Source organism: Papilio machaon, chromosome 1 (genome assembly GCF_912999745.1).
Source record: "Papilio machaon chromosome 1, ilPapMach1.1, whole genome shotgun sequence".
In the NCBI taxonomy this organism is placed as follows: domain Eukaryota; kingdom Metazoa; phylum Arthropoda; class Insecta; order Lepidoptera; family Papilionidae; genus Papilio; species Papilio machaon.
In genome coordinates, this window is record NC_059986.1 from 3,129,656 (window position 1) to 3,153,329 (window position 23,674).

Here is a 23,674-nt window from a genome sequence, read left to right on the forward strand (position 1 = left end):
GGAGCATTATAGGTCCATGTTTTTGCCATTAACACCTTTAAATATTTATAATAATGTATATTTCAACAACAGATAATTACATAGCATTAGTACGAAATTTGAGCCAGATTTAATAAAATTTTGTGGCGCTTCTCTCCTAGGTTGACTAGATTTTGATTGATTTATTGAGAATTTGAGCACTTATAACACTACCTATTCAAAGTATTTATTTATTAAAATCCTTATAAATTATACAACTTTAAACTAATTTGAACTAACTCACACGGAATGTGTCATTAAAATACTAAGTTCAAAGTATAAGTCTTAACTTACAATTCAACTGATTGTAGACATCGACAAATTACAAAACATTGGGTTTGAAACCCCGCCATGTACTTGTAAGTGTAATATTCTACTACTTATTTGTTTACTTTAGACATCAAATGTTTAAATTTTTCAACTAATTTTCAATTTTATTACATTTTTAACTGTAATTTAGATCCCAGATTATTTAGTAACAAAATATTAACAAATCATATTTTTATCGATTCATTAAAATAGCCTCTTTTCATCATTGTAGACATTGCTACGAAACGTAGCCTTCAGTGAAATCACAAATGGCTCTTAGGTCTACGGCGTAGCTGCGCGTAGATTAATCCGGCTGGCTTATCTATGGGTTGGTAGATGTGGTGTCGCGGGTCTCCTTTCGTCACGTTTGCGGGGAATTTGGACATGTCTATATTTAAATAATGCTTGTTTGGCATCGTCATTTTGATCCACGAAATCTGTGAACAATTTTTTACATAAATATTTATAAGCAAACATAACTTTTACATATGTAGCTAAAAGTGTATCAATAGATTGTATTGTAAATGTCATTCTGAGACCTAGGATCCACCATGTTTACTATCAGTGTCTTATTTATAGAAGTTACATAATATGTATTTGGTATGATAGACCAAGAGTCTTATAGTCTTATCTTGTCTCCACACAACAATTAATAGTTATAATAGTTAAGAATATTATCGCTTCAAACAAGCACACGTTCAACAAATTATTGTGATATAAACAATAGTGATCCTTATAATAACTTATCGTTGCACGCGGTTGTCCTATATACAAGTACATTGTGTACATATGTTGTTTCACTCGGTACAATAACATTTCATTGAGATAGCCCCGGCACATGACCACTTGATTAGTAAACAAACAGAGCTAATTAAGGACAAGTAACACCCGAAAATATCATGATGCTTATATCATTCGCTCGTATTGATAAATATGTTTTTATACTCAGAGTGTAAACTGTTTTTTGACATTAATAATTACTATCATTATATACACGAATTCGTGTAAAGTATATAAGCCTTAAATCGTTTATTATCACGTCGCCTTTAAGTTGCTAAAAAGATATTCGCAAAAGTATTATTAAAAAGTGATAAATAAAGTTAACAAAATGGTGATTGGAATCATCGTAAGGAAACCTGCGTAGAAATTTAAAGACGCGTGTGAAGTCAACCAATTCGCAGTGGGCGAGTTTAACTAAGACCTAATCAACAGCAATGTAGGGTAGGCTCGACCTAATTGGGAACGTAAGTATTATGAGATGTCTACGAATTTAAAAACCTCTGGGTACCAACCTCTGAAACTTTTTCCAAGACCATCTTCTCAGCTTGGTATAAGGTGTGCTGGACGGAGGGGGAGTAGACGCCGGTGTCGGGTGGGCCGGCGAACTTCTCCAAGATGGCGTCCTTCACCGTCAGCCACGCGTTGTCGAAGTCCGCTGTCCGCATGCTGTCGTACGTCCATTCCGCCTCCACCACCGTACTAAAGGAAAAATATTTCATTGAATAAATCGTATCTTCTACTAATTTATAATTTTGTGAATAAATAATATATTTTAACCTACAGTCTTCTCTGATAGTAATTAAAAAAAATACCTGAATATTCTTTCAGCAGCATCCGCAAGGGTTGTGTACTCGTCTTGAACGAAATCTACGAAAGCGGATTGTGTCGTTTTCAACACTCTTAATCCACTCAATCCCGACTTAACAACTACTGCGTCTGTGAAGAAAACATACATTTCAAATAATTGCTTACATATTTAAACTTGAGTTTAGACTAAACGAAAAATATTTCTTACAAAAAAGAACTCAAGCAGCAAAACTTTATTTCAGAAATATAATGTAAATTAAACGCAACTTATCTAAATCAATTTATTTCTTTTAAAGACGGATACTTGACCAGTTCCAAACTTAAGTATTTTTACTAATTTTTTTTTAAGTTTTAAGATAAACTTTCTTTGCTTTCAAACGGGAAAAGGAAGTAATAATAATGTTATCCAAGGCTTATTTTAATATTTTCTTACCGTGTCTAACTTGGGAAACTTCACACCACCTTGTGGCGGCGGGTGAGAAGATGAAGGCGTGGTTGTGCGGTGCGCCCGCCTGTAAACGCTCCCAAGGGTACTCGACCACACGACACTTTGCTTCACCGACCTGCTTGTACGTATACAGAAAATGGTTCACAACCACTGCGCCAAACTCTTCGGGTGTTTTCACACCGTGCTTTTTCGCCAGCAAATAGACGGTGTTCTTCTGCGAGTCTGTGGCGACCACGTCTTTGTTGTCGCCGAGAACGTAGGGCGATTCGCTGGTCAGCTTCAACTCGGTGGACACATCGTACTCTCGGATGGCGTGGTACTCGCCATCGCGGTACACGTGTAGGAGCTTGACGCAGCTTTTGCCGTAGCCGTGGTCGCTAAGCTCGAAGCGGCCACCCGTATCGGCGGCGGCCGTGGGCGCGGCTCGGGCGCTGCTGGCGGTTGCGACGGCCGTAACGCCTTCGCCCCCACTCGTGTTGGAGGGTTTCGCATAGATTCTATGTCAAAAACAACAAAATTAATACTAATATTTAGATTGAGAACTTCGATTCGTGTGAAAAAAGCCGCCATAATTCAGAAAGCTGGCTGAACGTTATTGTACCTGTTGGTGCTAGTCCACGGCATTTCGAACAATTTACTTTATTTTGAGTGTGTGCAAGAAACAACGACGGCTCATGTAGGCCAGACCGGAATGACTGCGATAAGAACCGGCCAGCCCCTCATATATAAGAGTAACCCGTGACCCGCGTTATCGTGGACGAGCACGCGCCCAGTGAGAACTCAATAGTAACATGTCTATATTTGATATTTACTGTGACGTAAGGCTGATAGCGGAACCATCCAAAAAGACAAGACCTGAACATGACAACGACTCGTTCTAAGATATAACATGGAGCTACACAAACTATATGTGATTTCATTATACTTTCACAACACATTTTAACTTCAATTGCAATAGGGAACACTCGTTGCATCCAGGTTATGCGACTACGACCACGCGTTTTATATGACCACATGTAGTTTTGGACATAGCGTAGCGTAAAAGTTAAGATTACAGTAATATTAAATTACGGTTACTAAAATTCGTATTAGGTATTTGTGAGTAAACAGTTTGCAAGAATGTTTCTTTGCTGTTGGTGAATTAAGTCTTTAGCCTTATCGGCCATCCGAGTAAATCATAAGTTTTACTGCTTGTTGCTTAGTCCGCGTAAAATAATCATTTCTAGTATGAAACTTACTGACTGCTTGAGGAATGATTTTAAAAATATTAGGCGAAATAAAATATCGTTTATATAATTTCAAAATTAAAAAATACCTTTTTTCTCGTTTCTAAACATACACTAATACTAGTAAAATTTTGTTCCATTATTATGACTAGAGATAACCAGACATATAATTATTGGAAACAGAGCATATCTAATTTAATAATGGATAATGGATACTGTTGCGAGAATTTTGTAGTTTTTTCCTCAATAAATGATGTGGTAGATAACAGTAAGTACACATTTACAACGCTTAACTATTTCCATTATTTCAGATAACCACATAAGATTACGCTCTCTTAGGTTACTTAGGTTACTCTTACTCTGGTTACATAAGTTTATTCTCTCTCTGACCTAAGCGTAAGTTCCCACTGCCAATGCCTTAATAAAATATTGTTATCTTTGTTCTTTCATAAAGAATGGTTGGAATGCCTTCATATTCTGTAAGTGGTGTCAATGGAGAATAACGATATTAAGAACAGTGTGGAGAACATTACGCAACAATCGCCAAGAAAAGCCGTTGATAATAAAACCCTTGAGTAGAATAAACGGAAAGGTGGAAGGTCGCACCCCGTATAAAGGGATCTTGTAAATATTTAACATCGCAGCCTTCGTCTATAAAGATAAAAATAATAGTGAGCTTTAGTTTATTTGTCCAAAATAATCGCTTTTATCATCTGTGGAGTCAAGGTCTGGTGTTAGCATGTACACATAACGTAAAATGGCGATATGTTGATCGTCTGAGGCACGCGTCACTTGTTCCACATAATTAACTTCCTTTATCGAGAGTTCAACGTATAGATTCAAAGTACATAACGTATAAGAGAAATTATAATTGTGTACGTCAATTTCATTGTTGATCACATCGTTAATTATGCTACGTTGTAATATCTATGTTCTATATCTATAGATTCTTATAATTATCCGCTTAAAAAATGAACAATAGATTGGTTTAAAACAATAAATTTCTTCGGATCCTTTGAAATTACTGCCTTGATATATACATATGACTAACCTTAATGAAAGCACCAGGTTTGCATTGGGCCGGCTGCATTTTAACGCCGACTGCAAACTTGTAGCTGACGTTACCGACTGCAATATGCGTCTGTTTATAAATGCTTTAAAAGCCCAAACGCAATGTGAGGATGCTACCGCTAATTGTTAGTTCTTAGGTTCTACGATAGATGCCCCTGATTATCTGGATAAAGTTCTCTTTCAGAATATCAATAAATTTTTTTAAGAATATATCATATCATCTGGTTAAAACACCGAACAATATGTATACTCAGTTACGTGGCATATTAGTTTAATTCTAATTCATACACAGTAAAATCCTGGATTCGTTCAAAATTAACTCACCTCTCTTACGTAATTTTACAGTACTTTTAATAGTAAGTTAAAATTAAGTAATAAAATTGGTGCGTCGAAAGTTATTGCATGGTCAAAGTAGTCGCGATAAGTTAACTTAAAAAATGAGAAACAACAATTGAAAAACAACATTTAGTGACGAAGATCACCCTTGACCTCAGCGTTTAAATCGCAAAGACAAATAAGGTCACAATTTATCATAATGAAAACAAATAGACTGATAAAATATCACGAGATCTCCATATACAGTGCCGTCCAAACTTTATGGTGGCTCAAAATTTCGCACGAGACGCTGCGCAAAGCATAATACTACATCAGTGAGATGTAATATGACGTATTGGTACGCTAGCAGCTTATCATAAGTTATCCTAAAGTTTGAACCTTACAATACTTATACTTTTAATTCATCAAGTTATTTAAATAACCACCCGATGGAGGTTTATTTATTATTTCCAATTCTAACCATTCTTAGATAATCTTATCTGTTAACTCTATCTAGTTAATACAGTATTATGAACACGATATAGGGAAGAGACGATTATAAAATGAACCCACGTAATCTATTTATGATGATGAAATATTTAGACGTACTAAAATAAACATATACACAACAATTTAATCTTTGCAACATTGCATTACGGACATGAAATCCGTAATGTGTTGGCATGTGTCGCTGGCCAATTAGGAACAAGCAATAATATGTCAACTCGTTTAACATCAATTAAATTGTATTTTTTCTATGTGAGTAAGCGTACAAACCATATTATATTGATCGTTACAATCCACAAACACTGTCAATATTAAAATACCACAATTTAAAAAGAGCTTTAGATAATGTTTTTGATTTTTAAATTAAGAACAATTATAAACTCAGTTACCTAAACAATTTTTTTTTATCTGTGTGTAAAAATATTGCTCCAATATTCTTTTTTCATTACTATTGTGATTTAAGTATTTTTAACTCTTAATATTTTTTACACTGTATATCATATTTACAATAAGTGCTGCGCATATTTTACAGACGCATCGTAACTTTTTACGCGTTTTATTTTTATTTAGGCCAATCCCAGTCTGTCATAAATTGGTACGTGAGTGAGATTTCAAGAATTTACTCCAGTCAAATTAAGGTATTGAAGCTTCAATAATTAGCATAGAGATGAAAATTGGTAGGAATGTTCGCAACACCATTATATCTCAAAAACGGTGGATCGTAGAAAAACATAGGTACCTACGTAAAAATTACGTAACTTTTTTTATATGTAGTCTTAAAATGTACAACTCAATCTAACGTTTATTTTCGTACAACTTTTCGCCAAAAAACGCAAAAATCCATTTTTGTTGCCGTAACAAATTTTTTTTTTCAAATTCGGAATTTTGCTGCCAATTTTCAGCTCTCATTTTTATAGTTCCAATACCTTAATTTAAGCGGATATTTCTTGTGCTTTATTTAAAAATAGTCATATTTACTTTCTAATAAAAACAGAAGTTTAATTAAGGTAAAAGTTCTATTAGCTTCGGGAGACATCATCAATCATGGAAATCATTTTCAAATCACCAGTTCAGTTCAGTTCAGATGTAACAACAATGTGTACATAATAAAATTGATTTTCCAAGTTTCTCATCATGCCACCCGTCGCGACGCGCATATCGCGCAAGTGTGAGTGAGGCAAATGAGAAAACAAGAGAGTCGATCGAGCTTTGCTTGCGAAATCACGTAATAACATCGGGCGGCGGCGTTGAGGCGGGCGGCACGCTTAAGGGATTGCGCAAGTACATATCGATATCGACATCACATAAACATTATCAGACGCCAGTGGGATTAATAATACCGGTATTATTACCGGAGAACATAGAATAGTTTACATTTGAGTATATGTTTTTACTTTTTAGATATAACATACAAATTGTCTATGTAATTTCAAAATAAATAGAATACGATTTCTGTCTTGCATTCTAAAGTCACTAGTAATCTTATTTTGAAAACCGTTGCCTGCCTTACCCATATCGAAAGGACTAGTCACTTAAAAGGTCTATAATACGTCGAATAAACTGTCAGACGGAAAGCTAACGAACTTGAACCATTTTTATCTAAATTTCATTGGATCTGTTGATTGGCAATAAATGTCGATAAATACTTTTACGCGGCTCTCGTAGCTTCACTATGAGTGACGCGATTTAGGAATGGGAGCTGCGCCATGCGCAGGCGCGAAGGGCGGGCGGCGGGCGGTGTGACGCGGCGCGCTCAGCTGACGGCGTGCGCGTGACGTGACGCCGTCGTCGCCGTCGCCGCGCAGCCACAACGCACGTCCCACACGGATCGCGCTCCGACCCACATGCCACGCGAAACCTATTCGCGCTAAATACTTTCGAACACCGTGTTGTGTAAAGAACATTACCCATGATGGTCCGCAGGAACGGTCGCTATACTGTCAGCCTCCGCGGCTTCCGGGACTTTGCCTTCGGGAATAAGCCGCCCGATGACGGTGAGTACTCTGATAATATTCTACCGCAGCGATCCTAACCTCAAATAGTTTAAAGACCGGTAAGCATTGTAATGTTCGTGGATGTTTTAGACGTGTTATATGAAATATCGTAAAATTCGATATTCGGAATGCCGCAGTCAGTCGCAGTCGCAACGGTTATAGCTGCAGGATATTGCGTGCGTGAAAACATCGTTTAAAATGAATCACAGTGTTTTTAACTTTTAACAAATGATTCACTATTGATTTTGTTTGTATTTAACACATTGATAAACAAGAGATTTTACTTTAATAACTGTTTTATAGAGAGATGTTACACGTTTTTCGATATTGGTACGTACCCTAGCATTTAGCAAATTTTATTTAAAATATAAAATATGAACGTAAAATGAAAACCCTAATTTTCTTAAATACACTAGTTCATACATAATAAATATTCTAGATTCTTAAGATTAAGAATAAGAAAATCTTATTATTAGTAATGCGAATCGTAAATATATGTAGATGGATGGATGGATGGATGTTAGTTAACAAGTATCTCCAGAATGTCTCCATGGAAGAACACAAGTTTACTAATTAAATTTTTTTTTTTTTTTTAAACTCGCGACAGCTATTTCTTTTATAAATATGCTTAACCGGTTACTTTAACTAAATTGTTCTCGCTTTTGTGGGTATAAAATATTCCGAAGGTAGGTATAAATTCATGTCATTCATTGTTGTTGCGCAATCCTTTGAACTCTAACATGGAATAAAGACTCGTCAAAAGGCATTTAGCTAACGTTTTGTACGAGCTACTATTATCAAAATAAATATTTTAATTTAACTGCCCATGAAATATTGTGATTTGTTACATCACGTGATACTTGCCCATAATGACATATACGTTGCAGTGATTAATTTTACGTAACAAATACACAAATATAATAAGCACCTACTTTACTCTTGTAATGAAAAAGTTAATAGTATCACCAGCCGATGATTAAGGGGGGCTAGTAATACAAAATCTATTTTTTATTCCATATGAAATATTTATCAACATGTTGGTATTTAACAACTGACGTAGTTTTTGAATTATCTATGTTTATCTATAGGAATCTTAGTATTTCGAAGAGTAGTTATATACCTAATTTACAAATTTTTCGATTATCGAGGGTAAGGGCCCACCATCCTCTAGCCCCCTCCCCTGGCGACGCCCTTAATGAAAGCTGATAAAAAATATGGTAACATGATATATGACACTATCCCTCTATCTGATCATGGAGATGGACCAGAACTTTTATGTATCTAAGTCATTTTTACCTTTGCATTCCGACGTGAAAAACATATATATTTTCAGTGGTTTTATGTGTAATGCATCACTTAACACCGCTGCCACCTAACGAGTACCACTTTACATATTTATAGCGCAAGTCATTGAGCACGTACGTTAAATTCAAACCTTCCTCGAAATAAAATTTATATCTGAGACAATATATTTTATAGTGTCACTGAATATAATTCTTAAAAAAATGGTTAGTTGAACTAAATACATTAAATACAATAAATTTTTTACATTTTGCGCGATGTTCAGATTTATTTTAAGAACTTAAAAATCTCGTAAAACTTAGGCCTCGGTATGACTTATTAAATTTTATATTTGATTCTTTCTACTGGCATATTAATAATTCTTTGTATTACAGAAAAACAAGAAGAAAAGCCTGAAGAAGATTTATCTAATCATGAAGACATTTTTCTAAAAAGTATAATTGAAAGTCCTGACTTTGGAAGAAAATATGTAAGTCGTCATTTTTTTACTTCTATCTTACTAATATTATACATGCGAAAGTTTAGATTGATGGATGGATGTTTGTTAGAAGGAATCTACGTAACAGCTCAACGGATCTTGATGAAATCCAGCACAGATGTAGAACATAGTTTCGAAGAACACATAGGCTTTCTACTGATGGGCGGAGTCGCGGGCTAATATATGTTGTATGTAAACTTTCCTCGATTAACGTCTTTGGTTAAATGTGACACACCGAAACATTTTCTCCGTATAACATTTCGATTACGCATTTATACCAAATAAATAATAATCGCAACCTAATGTTCCAAAATACAACTATAACTTTATGCAAGTATCCTCTAGTAGATCAAAAAAACTTGTAACTACAACACAATCCTCAGATTAAAACGTAAGCCCACTAAAAAAATGCCTCGATATTTATGCCACATCAACAAACAAACCTCATTTAACTATCGTTATGTTTTCGGATACTGTAGAACGTTTTTCCAAACTTTATCTCAAGTAAAACGTCCCCATAATTTCATAATTTTTTGATATTTTATCGTATAAAGTGGGAAATGAGCATACAGCGGCCTGAATTCGTCAAACTAGCGAAGTAACTGGTGCCCATAGACATTCCCATTTGCAGATGCGTTGCATACTGATAGAGAAAGGATTACCCTTTCCTATGAGTCCCCTATTGTGTTCCGGGCAAGTTAAGAACCGCCTAGATATCTGAAAGCATTTACCTATATACAAAGTGACAAACTAACAAGTCACTGATCACTGGACATTATATACTTATATAGCCACGATCGCATATAATTTTTTCATCTACTTCTTAAGAGGACTATAAAAATACAAAAACATTAATTTTAATGTATTTTAATTTTATGCTATTTTTCATGCTTAGTATCATGTTCTTACCTTATCTGTACCTTTTTTGAAAGCTACTTTGACGGCAACTGTCAACAAATTCTGACGTAAAAACGGGTTTACAATTTGGTAATCAAATTTTAAATTTCAATCTTATCGCAGAGAAATAATGTCTAAAATGAAATGGCCAGTCGAAAATTCTTATTACCTTATGACCAATAGGAAAACCGTTAATGTGAAATCGAGTAGGATGGGTGTGTTCACTCCTTTTAATAATTAAACATTTTTGTTTTAAAATCTAAAATTTAATTCAAAATATTACTGGTGTCACGTAAGTAATTAAAAAGTTATGCGGAATTATGTGTGGAACTGTTAATTTATTGTATTATTATCTGATTTTTAATTCAAAAAATGATAAAATCAAGTGCCACGCCTAAAGCCAGTTTTTGTTATTGGTAGCGTCATTCTGTATTGAATTATCAAATCCCCTATTTATTTTGCAGTCCGTAGATTCTGAAGAGGACTTAGTTATAAAACCCGTCTCCTTGGATAACGTAAACATAATACGTTCGTTGAGTGAGTATCGAGGCAATAACATACGAACTATTGAGCAAGCAGAACTCGCTATATTGTTATCCCGAGTGCACTTTAAGGTATATATTTACTTATGAAGAATCTTAAAGATTTAGAACGATTATTCCTGTTAATTACTTTAAAAATATTGACTTAAAATGTTCATTGAGTGACTAAAAAATTTATCTTAAATAAATCGCGGTGGCAACCATTGTTTTGTAACAAAGGCTTGGTAACAAAAACATATTCTGATTTACAGTGAAGCCTAAATTACTTTAGTATGGCACTGAGAATATAACAATTTTTTTAACATTTCATTATTGATTATAAATATTAATATATTGTCTATTTTCAGGCGCTTATTGATGCTCATGATCAAATTGGAGCAATTTGGCTGGAGAGAGGCTCAGGTATAGATGAGAAAGCAATTGAAAAAGACAAAAGCAGTGAAACCACGGATAACACTGATAAAGGACTTGATCTCGATTTGAACGGAGACATGCCTGTGGAAACTATTAAAGTTGTAGGACTTAGAAAAGTGCCTGGTCAGCCTTTAGGACTAACTGTAAGTTGTTAAACAAATAAATAATTTTAAGAAAGGTTTTGTGTAATGAAATATCAATCTGCTTCTCTTAAGGTGTGTTTAAATCTGTCTGTGTTTTAAATACATAAGAAGTAATGTATTATGTGCTTAAACATTCTGCCTTAATCTGAATAACTTCTAATATCATAGTAACAAAAAATATATATCAAAACACCATCTGTATGGTCACCATTATTTAAATTGACATACTAATTTATTAAGAAAGCCATTGCCACTTTACCATTATTGTCTCAATTGAATGGACAATTAGATAATTGATGAGCAATTTAACTAGGAGAAACAATTGCTACAGAAGACCAGCATATGGTTTCATAATTTAAAAATAAACCTACATATATTTCATATTTTAAATACATGATTTGGTTTTTTAAATATGAATTGTTTTGACCAGTACACAAAGTTATTTGAAGTTGTAATTAAAAAAAAACCTTCATTATTTCAGGTCACCACTGATGAACATGGGCAGCTTATAGTAGCCAGGATATTAGCTGGCAGTGCTGCGGCTAAACAAGCACTACTTTCTGTAGGAGATGTGCTGTTGGAAGTTGATGGTGTACATATTGACTCTGAGGATCAGCTAAAAGAAGCAGTATCTAAGCCCAACGATAGAGTTACCTTAAAAGTGGGACCCAATCTGAAGGAGAAGAGTGGACAGTTGTCAAATAAACTTAGTGTAAGTATTTTTACTTCTTATTTTCTATTATTTATACTAGAAGGCATTTTAGATATTATTGTACTATTTTATCTGTGTAACTTCGTAGTGAAATTTAATTTACACACAAAGCTGGATAATCAAGAATCTAAAGGACTTATATTTTCTTGCTTAGACTTCTCTCTAACCTCCGTTTAAAGCTTACAGAGGTTGTCGTTGGGACCGGACAATGACTCCCTTATAGACTGTACTTGAAAAAAGTTAACTTTAATTTGATTTTTATATTTTCAGTGTTATATGAGAGCTCTCTTTGATTATGATCCAAAAGAAGACACATTACTACCCTGTAAGGAAATTGGATTGCCGTTCAACAAGGGAGATATTTTACAGGTAAATTTATTTGTAATTTCAAGATATTAAATAAATAATTTTCATGTAAAATTGTTAATATATTACCAATTTCTAATTATCTTTTTTTTAAAACTTCAATGTGAAAAGGTTTCAGATAGAAAAGACCCAAATTGGTGGCAAGCAAGTCATGTTGAGAACACAGATGTTGTGGGTCTCATTCCTTCACCTGAGTTAGAAGAGAGACGGAAAGCTTATGTGCCGCCTGAAGCAGACTTTGTCCACAAAATAAGCATCTGTGGTGCGCGGGTAATTCATTTTAGTTATGTTTGTATAACATGCTTCTTAAAAAAATTAAATTTTATGTACTAATCAAATGTTGCAAGAATGTACTGTGAAGTTACAACTACTAAAAATCCTAAAAAAAAAGTAATTTAATTTGACTAATCGTAGGTTTCTAAGACCAAAACACATACTGTTATCTCTGTATTGCCAAAGATAATGACAGGGGTGATGATATGTTTTTTTACATATTTTTTGGTCTGAGAAACCAACAGTAAGTTGCCTATTTTAACTGCTGGATGTTACAACCTCATACTCTAACGAAAACATTTGCACTATCATTAAATTGCGTGAATAACAATCACCGCGTTATTGTACTTTTTAATTAAAAAAAAGATATTTTAAGTACTTATACACACTTTTTAACAGATATCAAAGAAAAAAAAGAAATTTGTGTACGAGTCCCGGTCGAGCGTGCAGCTGGAGGGTGCAGAGCTGGCTCTGTACGAGGAGGTGGCGCGTACGCCGCCATTCCTGCGGCGCGTGTTGGCACTCGTCGGCACTAAGGGGGTCGGACGTCGCACGCTCAAGAACCGCATGATACAGGAACATCCAGACAGATTCGGAGCTGTCGTGCCACGTATGTACCTATATATATACAATATTGAAAACTTCTCTGTACATACAAACCGAACACATATTACTACAGATTATAAAGATTTTTTTCTTAAAAATAGAGATTATTATGTACAATTCTAAATTAGAATAAAGCTTGTTCATCATCATCAGCTCACTATACGACCCAACTGAGGTGCTCAGAACCTACCCCAATTAGTGGTGACTAGGTCATAGTCACCCACGCTGGCCAAACGCGAGTTGGTTGACTTCACACATATCATTGAATTTCTTCGCAGATATGTGCACGTCCAATAAATGTACATATGTAAATCAAAACTAGAAAAACACATTGGTACATGGCTGGATTCGAACCCAGGACCTGCAGATTGCAAGTCAAGTGCTTAACCCCTCAGCCACCGACGCTCTTAGCTTGTTGCAACGATGTAATGAATGGCTTTTTTATCCCATGCCCAAGCTTTTTGTTGTTCATACCTATTGACGTATAATTACATAAACAGAGTATATCCATTATGTTGCGACACCTGTGTCTTATCCCATTGCAATGTGTGTAATTGTCTTTTCTATCAGTCAATCTCTTGATATTTTTTTTTGATTTATTGAGGATTACAAATTTCTTCTTTATATATAAATTTTATAGTTTTTTATTTGTCTATATTCAGATACATCTCGTCCACCGCGGCCTCTAGAAGAGAACGGTCTCTCGTACTGGTTCGTGTCTCGCGAGGAGATGGAGAGAGACGCTCACGCCGGCCGCTTCTTGGAGTATGGAGAGCATAACGGACATCTTTATGGAACACATCTTGATTCTATAAGAGCTGTCATTAAAGAGGGTAGGTTTATAAATATTAAAGTTTTAACACAACATATAGACATAGCCAAATGTGGTTGTTTTTTATAGATTTTTTAAGACTTACTGCATTTACAACCTGCATTCCTTGGTGTAAATTTTTCGAGTCCTTCTTTTTAAGCTTAAGTAAAAACTGTGTAGTTTTTACTTAGTTTGTAAATAATTTTACCGTCTACCGTCTTTTTTGCACAGTTAATTTTATAGTCCCGCGTGAATCTAATGGCAGGTTTTTGATTTTGACAGGGGCTTAATAGTGAGTCAAAAATTTCTAAGTACTTTCTAAAGTTGTCAATGTTGCAACTCATAACCTGAGTTCTCTTAGTAATTCCTTACTATTTAAATTGATACATATAAACACATCAAAAATATCACACATGCGTGATATTTTTATGGAATTTTGAAAATATGGAAAATGGCAGCATTAACCTGTGCAGCTGCTCATTGGCCAAAATATGACGTTAGTTCATATATTTTTTAACTGCCACAAAATCTTTTTCGAACTACAACAATCAAGTCCTTTCAATACTTGGAATTACGCGTTGAATTTGAAGTAATTGAACAATGTGTAGGTAAGATGTGCGTGTTGGACTGCGCGCCGCAGTCTCTGAAGCTGCTGCACAACAGCAGCGAGTTCCTGCCGTATGTGGTGCTGGTGGGAGCGCCCGGCATTGACCAGCTGCGCAACCTCACATACGCCTCCAACAGGAACCTCACGGTGAGAACATTCACATTTATTTAAATGTATGTTATAGATGATAATTATATGTACGCATATGTTGTACGTATACGTATGCATATGTCATATACATATGTGTAGTTGTAGTTTTTTTTTATTTTTAACTAGTCCTTAGTGTAATTTTCAAGTTTTATTTACGATGAAATTACGTAATGGATGCCGTAGGACATCATTTTTGTCAATCTTTATCGTAGTATAAATATTCCTCCTTACGCATAAAAATATCTTAACCTGTAAAGTTTTGTTTTACGAAGTATGATTCGTAGATATATTAGTTAATATCTTATTATTTTTTAAAATATAGTATGTGCACGTTGTTGATGTATGTATGTGCATGTCTGCTGTAGTTCGACAGACAGAGTTCGATCCGCTACAGCTCGCGGCGCGCGCGCACTCTCGAGTCCCTCGCATCATTGTACGAGGTAAGTATTAATTATTATTAAAACAATAACATAACTCACTCCTGTAACCCAAAGGGGTAGGCAGAGAGAGACCGTCACTTCGCACGGGCCTGACACACTTCCACATTTATACATGTACGGTCGGTTTCGAGTGCTTTTAATATCGCCCTTTTTGAATATTTCATCAATCTGACCACTGCCGTAAATTTTTACAAAACTTTCTTACAAATCTAAAAAAATTATATATAATATATTTTTTAATCTGTGGATTCATGTTTATTTGTAAATACAGGAGGAAGATATGAAGCAAACGTTAGAGGAGAGTGCTCGTATCCAGCGAACTTACGAGAAGTACATCGATCTTGTGATAATCAACAACAATAATGATACTACTTATTCCAAAATCATGGACGCCCTCCACTCGCTGTCCACAGACCACCAGTGGGTGCCCGTCAGCTGGATTTATTAGAATTTATAATTTATTTTAAGCAACCATGGTCTTCCCAGCTAAATTTGCACATGGACGTAATAGCAGCCTTATAGCTTACCAAATTTATATAAATTACATTTAGTCAAAACGTTATATAAGTATTTCAATACTTTATTCGTACAAAAACAGAAACAAATAAGTTTTAAATATGTCTGGATAAAAACTTTAAAACAATTATAATGTGAATCCAAATCAAAAGTAAATGTAATTAAGGAGGCTTGCTATTATTTTAAATCATTCTCAAGTTATTTCAACTTTATTACCGTGAATTTCTACTGCTGAAGTACTTGTACAAAAACATACTGACATCCATATCTATAGATATATAACCTATATATAGATGGAGTGTTTTATTCAACTTTGACGTCTGATCGAGAGTTTATTTTCTTAAATGTCATGTTTTATCGTAAATGACAACACTGAGGAAATTTACCACTTTTGTGTTCCAAATTAGGTATATATTGATGGCTCCTATGTATAATGGTCTAAGTAACAAATTGATGATTTTTACTTTTTTATGTTAAAAGCTACGGTCTATTTAACAACGTGCACTAAACACAAATACACATTTGCAGATGTAAACGTCTTTTTTTGCTAAAGTTAAAGTATTATGCGGCATCTTTTCCTGTATGGTTGAAACTTTGAAAGCCTCTCCTGTAAAGTTGTCAGCACATTGGTCATTTTTTTTTGTGACTGAGTAGTCACTGTTTGCCTTGAAGAGGCATTTACAGTTTCACCGGGCTTGAGGTGGCCGGGCGCAGATGGCGCTTAGCCTAAACCTCGTTTATGAGTAACTGGGCTCGAGGGCTCCCTCAGGAGCCTCGGCTCGGGCTGTTACTTCGTTATTATTACCGGATTGGGAGGTCACCGAGCTCTTAGGTCGCTTCGGTGGACGCTCCATGGAGTGACTGGGCGCAAGGGCCCCCGAGAGGGGACCTCGGCTTGGGCTGTCACTCATTACGCGTTTAGCATTCCGATTCAAGGGTGCCCGAGAGGGCCGAACCTCGGCTTGATCGGTTGCTATTATCTGATTGCTGCACATTGGTCATTATTTGTAGGAGCCATTAATATATCTGCGATATCGCTCAAATTATCTTTGAAAGACCATAGATAAAAAATATTTTTGTACAGGTTCTTGGGCAGTTTAAGTGATTACAATAAATAATGATAATATATAAGGATAATAATAGAATAAAAAATAAAAGCAATAGTTATTTGTAAGGAATTACGATATTTTTTTCTATTGAGTGTAAGTAATGTACGGTCATCACAATGTTATCACAGCTTTAGATATAAAATAAAAAAATAGATGTTTAGTACCATGGTTGCATTGAATTTTATTAATAAATGCAAAATAATTAGAACATTAATGCAGATATGAAGGCAGTTTCATACACAAGGAAAATGAGAGATGGTCTAGTATTAAGCCATTGTAGTACTGAACAATATTGTAAATCATTCCATTGATATTATAATTTGTCTTTACAAAACTGTTACCACTGTATTTGCTGATTTAAAAAACTTAAAATTATCATAATATTGCTTATTAAATATTTTTTAGTGTTTTCAACTTACATGTTCAAAATTTAACATCCCACCAAAAAAAATATTAAAAAAAAAAACTTAGCTGTAAGATTTTTGTGTCATTACAATTTAGTTGTAAACTTTAAGGTACACAGGCCTAAATAATTAGTGTAAAAACATTTGTACTTTATCTAGCTTAAGAACAGCATGCATTTAAACAATGAATTAAGCAAGCACTTTTAAGTAAGAAGAATCCGTTTTCACTTAAAAAAAAGTTTATTTACAAACAACAAAACACAAATATCTAGTGTCTTAAGCCCGCTGCACGCTTGGCATACAACGGCGAACAGCAAACACCAAATATTAATGTGTGGATTGGTGTTTGCCTGTTTTATTTGGTGTTCGTTCTCTACGGTTTTTCTATACAAATGAAAGGATGTTCTACAAACGTGGGGTTGCTTGTTGGTGTTTGGCACATGTTTGATGATTGTGGTTGTTTGTTGCAAATACCAAGTGTCTGGAGCGGTCATTATTATTCATTTTTCAATATACTCAGATTGCTCGTGAGTTATGAAACAATATTATTGTCGTGTTATAATCTGCCGAAAGGATGACCTTGAGCAAGTCACGTAGGTACATTTAGTGAAAACGGATGATAGTGCTGTTGGTTTAATAAAATTTATATAAACGGCGCACGGAGCAACGCAATCACATGTATTTTTATATTTATAGTAAAATATATTCGTACATTAAAATATTTAATTACATATTTACTTTACAATATTGTTTTTTTAATATATTGCACGTATTTTTAAAAGAAATGGCAGCATTATTTTACAAGCCTGAAAATGCAACGACAACAAAATGTTCTGATCGTCGTTATATCTTGGAGGTATGAATACAGATAGTTGTATGAGTTGTGTGTATTAAATATATGTAGTTTTATTTGCGTAATTTTAGCTTGTATTTCGTAAAGTATCTCACATTCCGTCCATTTTGTTTTGTTTGTTAAGTCTATTGTACGAAGAGTATTTCAATATATGCGTCAAGCAACAGCAATGTTTTTTTTTATTTTTCACTCTTTCGTCGCTTTTTAAATTAATTTCTGCTTTCTGGTTTTGTAAATAAAAGTTTTATTTGCTTTTGCACAAGAATTTTATTCAGTATTTCCACATCTCTCAACGTGTTTCTTATCCTTTAATTACACCGTAACAGTAGAACATGGTCATTGATTATTAGGTTGACGATTTGTCTTGTAATGGCGAATGGAATTCTTGAATATATTGGGATCTATATGGTTAAGTCCAGTTTCAGAGCCGCTCGCATTCGTGCTGTCGGATTCTTTCTCCAATAGGTGAGGCGCCAACAATAAAAAAAGTTGCTAAAATAAAATGGACCGTGAAAATAAATTCGACTAAATAAAAATTATTTCGACGATGATGGCTTCCTTTTTTTACCTCAGCCCAAGGAATAAGTGGCAAATTCGTGAAAGCGGCTTGCCAGCCTGGCAGACCGAGGTGTACTAAGGACATCCTGAAATAATAAGTAAAGGAATCCGCCAGCCAGCACCATGCCCCTTCGCGAGTCGCCAACCAAATAGACCAGGAACCGTTTGTACAAATAAGGCAAACCTGTAAATATACATGAACCTATTTAGATTTAAGATTTTATTATAAAATAATACACCATGAATTAAACAAAAGATTTGTAGTACTAACTATAAGATAAAAAGTAACACGATGTGTGATCTATTTTAGCTCTCACTTCATAATGTAAAAGAACTACTAACCTTTCCAATATTCCTACATGTATCTAATTCAAACACCTTGCTTTTTGGATTAAGTACTGGTCGTGGACCAGAACTATTCCGGGTTATCGAGAAGTCCAAAAGATCTTTTAATCCGGCGGACAAACATAGTTCACTTAATGAATTGACTCTTATAGCTCCAACTTGCAAAATTTCATCAGCTGTTAATAACGTAATACAGTAAAAACGTTATTAAAAGTATCCTCATATTAAACTTATGAAGCTAAAGATAAAATCCAATCTATTAACATAATACTATAATATAGTTTAAATATTATCATGGCAATGCAAATTCGTAACTTGCATGTTCATAATTTATAAATCTATATATATAAAAGAAAGTCGTGTTAGTTACACCATTTATAACTCAAGAACGGCTGAATCGATTTGACTGAAAATTGGTGGGCAGGTAGCTTAGAACCAGGAAACGGACATAGTATAATTTTTACCCCGTTTTTTTTTTATTTTTTTTATTCTGCGCGGACGGAGTCGCGGGAAAAAAAGCTAGTATCTATATATATAAAAGAAAGTCGTGTTAGTTACACTATTTATAACTCAAGAACGGCTGAATCGATTTGACAGAAAATTGGTGGGGAGGTAGCTTAGAACCAGGAAACGGACATAGGATAATTTTTACCCCGTTTTCTATTTTTTATTCCGCGCGGACGGAGTCGCGGGTAAAAGCTAGTAATTAATAAAATTGGATATGATAATGGACCATTACAATGTGATATCCACGCTCCGACGAAATTTTACTATTTTTCTGAGAAGTCGCGATGAAGTGGATGTGAGTGTGAATGCTATATTGGTATAAAACATCATCTCTTAGCTCTCGTGAAGACTTTCTCTTCTTCGAAGACATTGGTCTTGCTCTATACATACCAGGATAGTGAAGGCCCAAAAGGCTTCATGCCACAATATACTTACCCGAATATTTAAAATTCCATGTTAATAAAAATCCATCACTAGAAGCATAAAAGTTGCGTAAATCATCTGGCAAAATAGTTGAATGCCTTTGCTCCCAGTTTGAAATAGCTATGCGATCACAGGGCTGTCGTCGCTCTACTACCACGTTTGATATACGAGGATCTGACTCTGCGAGCAAAAATTAATTTATGTTTGCGTAATCTAAAAACAATTTGCGTAAGCTGGAAATCTTACTATAATTTTATAAATGTCAGATAGGTATCTCCAGAACGGCTCAACGAATATTGATGAAATTTGGAATGGATATCCAAAATCCAAATTTCATTAATATTCGTCACATAGTCTAAAAGACCACAAAGGCTACTTTACATATATTATAAATGCGAATGTTTCGATAGCTGGATGGATGTTTGTTGGTACGTATCTCCGGAACGGCTCAACGGATCTGGATGAAATTTGGCATGGATATAAAACACATTCTGGAGGAACACGTAGCTGCGGGCGACAGCTAGTAATTTAATAAACCAAGCATTAAAATCTGAAATCACTTTTTACTTTTACTTATTTGAAAAAAAAAACAATACTGAAAAAGCAGTAAAATGACAACACCAGCACAAACTGTCACGTTAATGAACGACAAAGATGTGTCAAAACATTGTTTTCTCGATTTATCAACACACGTTTTCTTAACCTAAATTACTCAAATTCGAGTATCGATAACGAAGATTTTCCATTTCTTTAAAAACATTTATTTATAATGGTAAGAAGATGACAAACGTTGCTCCAGGTGTTTGTGCTATTAAGGCAGAATTTATCATTCAAAGACCCGATAATTGCAACAATGTTCAAGAATCTAAAACGTCTTTAAAGAGAAAGCTAGATGGAGAGAACAATTACGAAGAGGAAAAAATTAAACATGAAGAACCATTCCATAAAAATAAAAAGAGAGGTCAGAATAAGGCAAGACCTAAGACGTTCAAAGGTGAAATACAAAATAAACCTTGCCCTAGTATATTAGACGTAAGTACCAGTGACGAAGAAAAAAAATGTCAATATACCAACTGCAAATACATACATAACGCTTTAGACTATTTAAATATTAAACCTCAAGATATTGGAGAAAAATGTCGATTATTTGATATTCGGGGCAGGTGTCCGAGAGGAATAGCATGTCGCTTTGGCTCATGTCACATCACACCCGAGGGCTTTAATATCATTGATAACAGTAAAATCAAAGAATGGAAGGATGATACCAAAAACACACTGCAAAGTTCACTTCAGATACAATTGCAAAAGAAAAAATATGATTTTAGTTTAGCTGAAAGTTTTGTGAAAAGTTTCATTAAGAATACACAAAAAATTGACTCTACAAATGATAACAAAAAGGACAATAGTGGTACAATAACCGATGAAGATTTAATTAAACTAAATTCCCGTGAAAAAAAGAAAATAGATTGGCGTGATAAGTTGTATCTTAGCCCACTCACAACAGTAGGAAATCTTCCTTTTAGAAGAATATGTAAAGATTTTGGTGTAGATATTACTTGTGGAGAAATGGCCCTCTGTGAACCGTTGATAAAAGGTTTAAAACAGGAATGGGCGTTAGTGAAAAGGCATGAATGTGAGGATCTATTTGGTGCTCAAATTTGTGGAAGCAATGCATACATCATCACCAAGGTAGCACAATTATTACAAGAAAATACAGAACTTGATTTTCTTGATCTAAATTTAGGATGTCCTATAGATCTAATTTATAAGAAAGGTGGGGGATGTGGGATGATGCATAGACTACCTGGATTAGAGGCATCTATTAAATCTGCTTCAAAACTATTAGATATACCCTTCACTGCCAAAATAAGAACCGGAGTGTACCAAGATAAAAAAATTGCCCATACAATTATCCCTAAAATGTTTGAATGGGGAGTTTCACTTGTAACTTTGCATGGTAGGTCACGAGAGGCTAGATATACTAGATCAGCAGACTGGGAGTATATAGAAAACTGTGCAAAGGCTGTAGCACCACACCCTGTTTTTGGTAATGGTGATATATTAAGTTATGAGGATTATGTTCAAAAAAGACAAATAGCACCTTCAACACAAGGTGTCATGGTTGGTCGTGGTGCACTGATTAAACCTTGGATATTTACAGAAATTAAGGAGCAAAAAATTTGGGATATCAGTAGTAAAGAAAGATTTGAAATCATTAAAAAATTTACTAATTATGGTCTCGAACATTGGGGCTCTGACACACAGGGGATTGAAAATACGCGCAGATTTTTATTAGAATGGTTATCATTCCTGTACAGATATGTACCAGTAGGTTTACTAGAAAGACCGCCACAAAAAATTAATGAAAGGCCACCAACATATGTAGGCAGAGATGATTTAGAGACTCTTATGGCTTCAAGCAATTGTAGTGATTGGATAAAAATTAGTGAAATGTTTTTAGGGCCAGTACCTGATGGTTTTGTGTTTTTACCTAAACATAAAGCCAATTCCTATTGATATAATTTAAATTAACTAACCAAGGACTCTTGTAACACCCAGTGTGATATTTTCATAAAATGAGTCTTCTGATACTAAATCAACAGAAAAACTCATGATAGTCAACAAATTGAATGTCTAAAATAAGCAACATAAAATACCATAGCAACTAGGTCGGAAATGTCAAATAAAAGTTGTTTACTGTGTTTACATTATTTTATTTTTATATTTGTTCTATTTCAGTACAAAAAAAATTGTATTATAAGAAGTATTATGAAAAATACAGACTATTGAAGACTATATAAAATAGGTGGTTCATAAAATAATTTAGCCTTCTATTAGCCAGACATTACATGTACGAAACTACTAAAATCGTGTAGCATTTATCTAAACAGAAAATGTTTTAGTGTTTTTACATCTCTTTCTCACACAACAAACCTCCCCAAACATGCACAAATTGTGTTGATATTTCAATCTTAGTCAAAGAGCACAATAATATATGTAGGAATGACTTTAGTTAACTTTTTGTATGAGATAATGTTATACCAGCACCGTGAAATCGATGGGTCCTATGTATAAGGGCCGAAGTAACAAATTGACGATTTCTACTTTTTTGTTAAAAGCTACCTCTTAGTTTAGTTAACAATATGCAGTAAACAAAATACACATTTGCAGGTCTAAATGTTATTTTTTTGCTGAAGTAAAAGAGACTATGCGGACTTTTTTTCCTATATGATTGAAACTTTGAGAACCTCTCCTATAAAGTTGTCAATTGGCACATTTGCCCTTATTCATGGAAGCCATCAATATATTACATATTGTAAAGATTTATCCCTTTATTCTAATTCTTACCCATTCAAATCGACCATTAGACTAACAGTCATTGTGGTTCTTGTGGAAATAAATTTAAAGGTAATAAAATCAATGGAATTAAAAAAAAGTATTTTAATGTAATAAACTTTACAATTCAAATTGCTCATAATCACTTTAATGAATGTATGTACTTACAATGTACATGATGATTAATGATACTAACTTACAATACAATGTGTTATCACTATTAAATCAGAATATATTGAAATAAGTAAATTACTTAATAATTTTACTCAATCACTTAATTTGCATACATGTGCAAAAAATATTGAAATACAAGGTACTTTCTAATGAAATGTTACCATATTTGTGGTTAAAATTTTAAACGCATCAATATGAAATGCCTACAAACACATCCATGGAATGAAATTCTA

The 23,674-nt window shown here is 34.3% G+C and overlaps 4 protein-coding genes across 5 annotated transcripts; 2 read left to right on the forward strand and 2 right to left on the reverse strand.

The window, feature by feature from the left end:
- Window positions 1-452: 452 nt before the first annotated feature.
- On the reverse strand, window positions 453-3,072 carry LOC106714268 (uricase). The gene is made up of 5 exons (XM_014507265.2): window positions 2,964-3,072; window positions 2,348-2,859; window positions 1,920-2,043; window positions 1,620-1,806; window positions 453-764 (listed from the first exon to the last, which is right to left on the reverse strand). The coding sequence occupies exons 1-5, from the start codon at window positions 2,984-2,986 to the stop codon at window positions 591-593; spliced, it is 1,020 nt and encodes a 339-aa protein (XP_014362751.2). The 5' UTR covers window positions 2,987-3,072; the 3' UTR covers window positions 453-590.
- Window positions 3,073-7,249: 4,177 nt separating this feature from the next.
- Window positions 7,250-15,821, forward strand: LOC106714267 (protein PALS2). Of its 2 annotated transcripts, XM_014507263.2 has the most exons (12): window positions 7,250-7,475; window positions 9,152-9,246; window positions 10,617-10,766; window positions 11,042-11,251; window positions 11,733-11,963; window positions 12,234-12,332; window positions 12,441-12,599; window positions 13,002-13,212; window positions 13,871-14,041; window positions 14,628-14,773; window positions 15,142-15,216; window positions 15,488-15,821. In XM_014507263.2, exons 1-12 carry the CDS (start codon window positions 7,391-7,393, stop codon window positions 15,662-15,664), a joined length of 1,809 nt encoding a protein of 602 aa, XP_014362749.2. In that variant the 5' UTR covers window positions 7,250-7,390; the 3' UTR covers window positions 15,665-15,821. The 2 variants fall into 2 exon arrangements, with proteins under 2 accessions (XP_014362749.2, XP_014362750.1); XM_014507264.2 differs by lacking the exons at window positions 7,250-7,475; window positions 9,152-9,246 and adding an exon at window positions 10,426-10,444.
- A 2,532-nt stretch (window positions 15,822-18,353) lies between these two features.
- Window positions 18,354-22,640, reverse strand: LOC106714279 (tubulin polyglutamylase complex subunit 2). Its single transcript, XM_014507280.2, has 5 exons — window positions 22,469-22,640; window positions 19,944-20,111; window positions 18,999-19,177; window positions 18,667-18,840; window positions 18,354-18,590 (listed from the first exon to the last, which is right to left on the reverse strand). Exons 1-5 carry the CDS (start codon window positions 22,542-22,544, stop codon window positions 18,435-18,437), a joined length of 753 nt encoding a protein of 250 aa, XP_014362766.2. The 5' UTR covers window positions 22,545-22,640; the 3' UTR covers window positions 18,354-18,434.
- On the forward strand, window positions 20,574-22,633 carry LOC106714278 (tRNA-dihydrouridine(47) synthase [NAD(P)(+)]-like). Its single transcript, XM_014507279.2, has one exon. The coding sequence runs from the start codon at window positions 20,712-20,714 to the stop codon at window positions 22,446-22,448; it is 1,737 nt and encodes a 578-aa protein (XP_014362765.2). The 5' UTR covers window positions 20,574-20,711; the 3' UTR covers window positions 22,449-22,633.
- Window positions 22,641-23,674: the final 1,034 nt, after the last annotated feature.

Coding starts and splice junctions, on each gene's coding strand:
- LOC106714278 (XM_014507279.2), top strand. CDS start 20,712: ATGACAAACGTTGCTCCAGGTGTTTGTGCTATTAAGGCAGAATTTATC.
- LOC106714268 (XM_014507265.2), bottom strand. CDS start 2,986: ATGCCGTGGACTAGCACCAACAG. Junction 2,044..2,347: donor AGTTTCCCAAGTTAGACACG/GTAAGAAAATAT, acceptor TTTTCTTCACAG/ACGCAGTAGTTGTTAAGTCG. Junction 1,807..1,919: donor GCTGCTGAAAGAATATTCAG/GTATTTTTTTTA, acceptor TTTTTCCTTTAG/TACGGTGGTGGAGGCGGAAT.
- LOC106714279 (XM_014507280.2), bottom strand. CDS start 22,544: ATGAGTTTTTCTGTTGATTTAGTATCAGAAGACTCATTTTATGAAAAT. Junction 19,178..19,943: donor ATGGAATTTTAAATATTCGG/GTAAGTATATTG, acceptor CGTTATTAACAG/CTGATGAAATTTTGCAAGTT. Junction 18,591..18,666: donor CACTTATTCCTTGGGCTGAG/GTAAAAAAAGGA, acceptor ATTTTATTTTAG/CAACTTTTTTTATTGTTGGC.
- LOC106714267 (XM_014507263.2), top strand. CDS start 7,391: ATGATGGTCCGCAGGAACGGTCGCTATACTGTCAGCCTCCGCGGCTTC. Junction 11,252..11,732: donor GTCAGCCTTTAGGACTAACT/GTAAGTTGTTAA, acceptor TCATTATTTCAG/GTCACCACTGATGAACATGG. Junction 14,774..15,141: donor CCTCCAACAGGAACCTCACG/GTGAGAACATTC, acceptor TGTCTGCTGTAG/TTCGACAGACAGAGTTCGAT.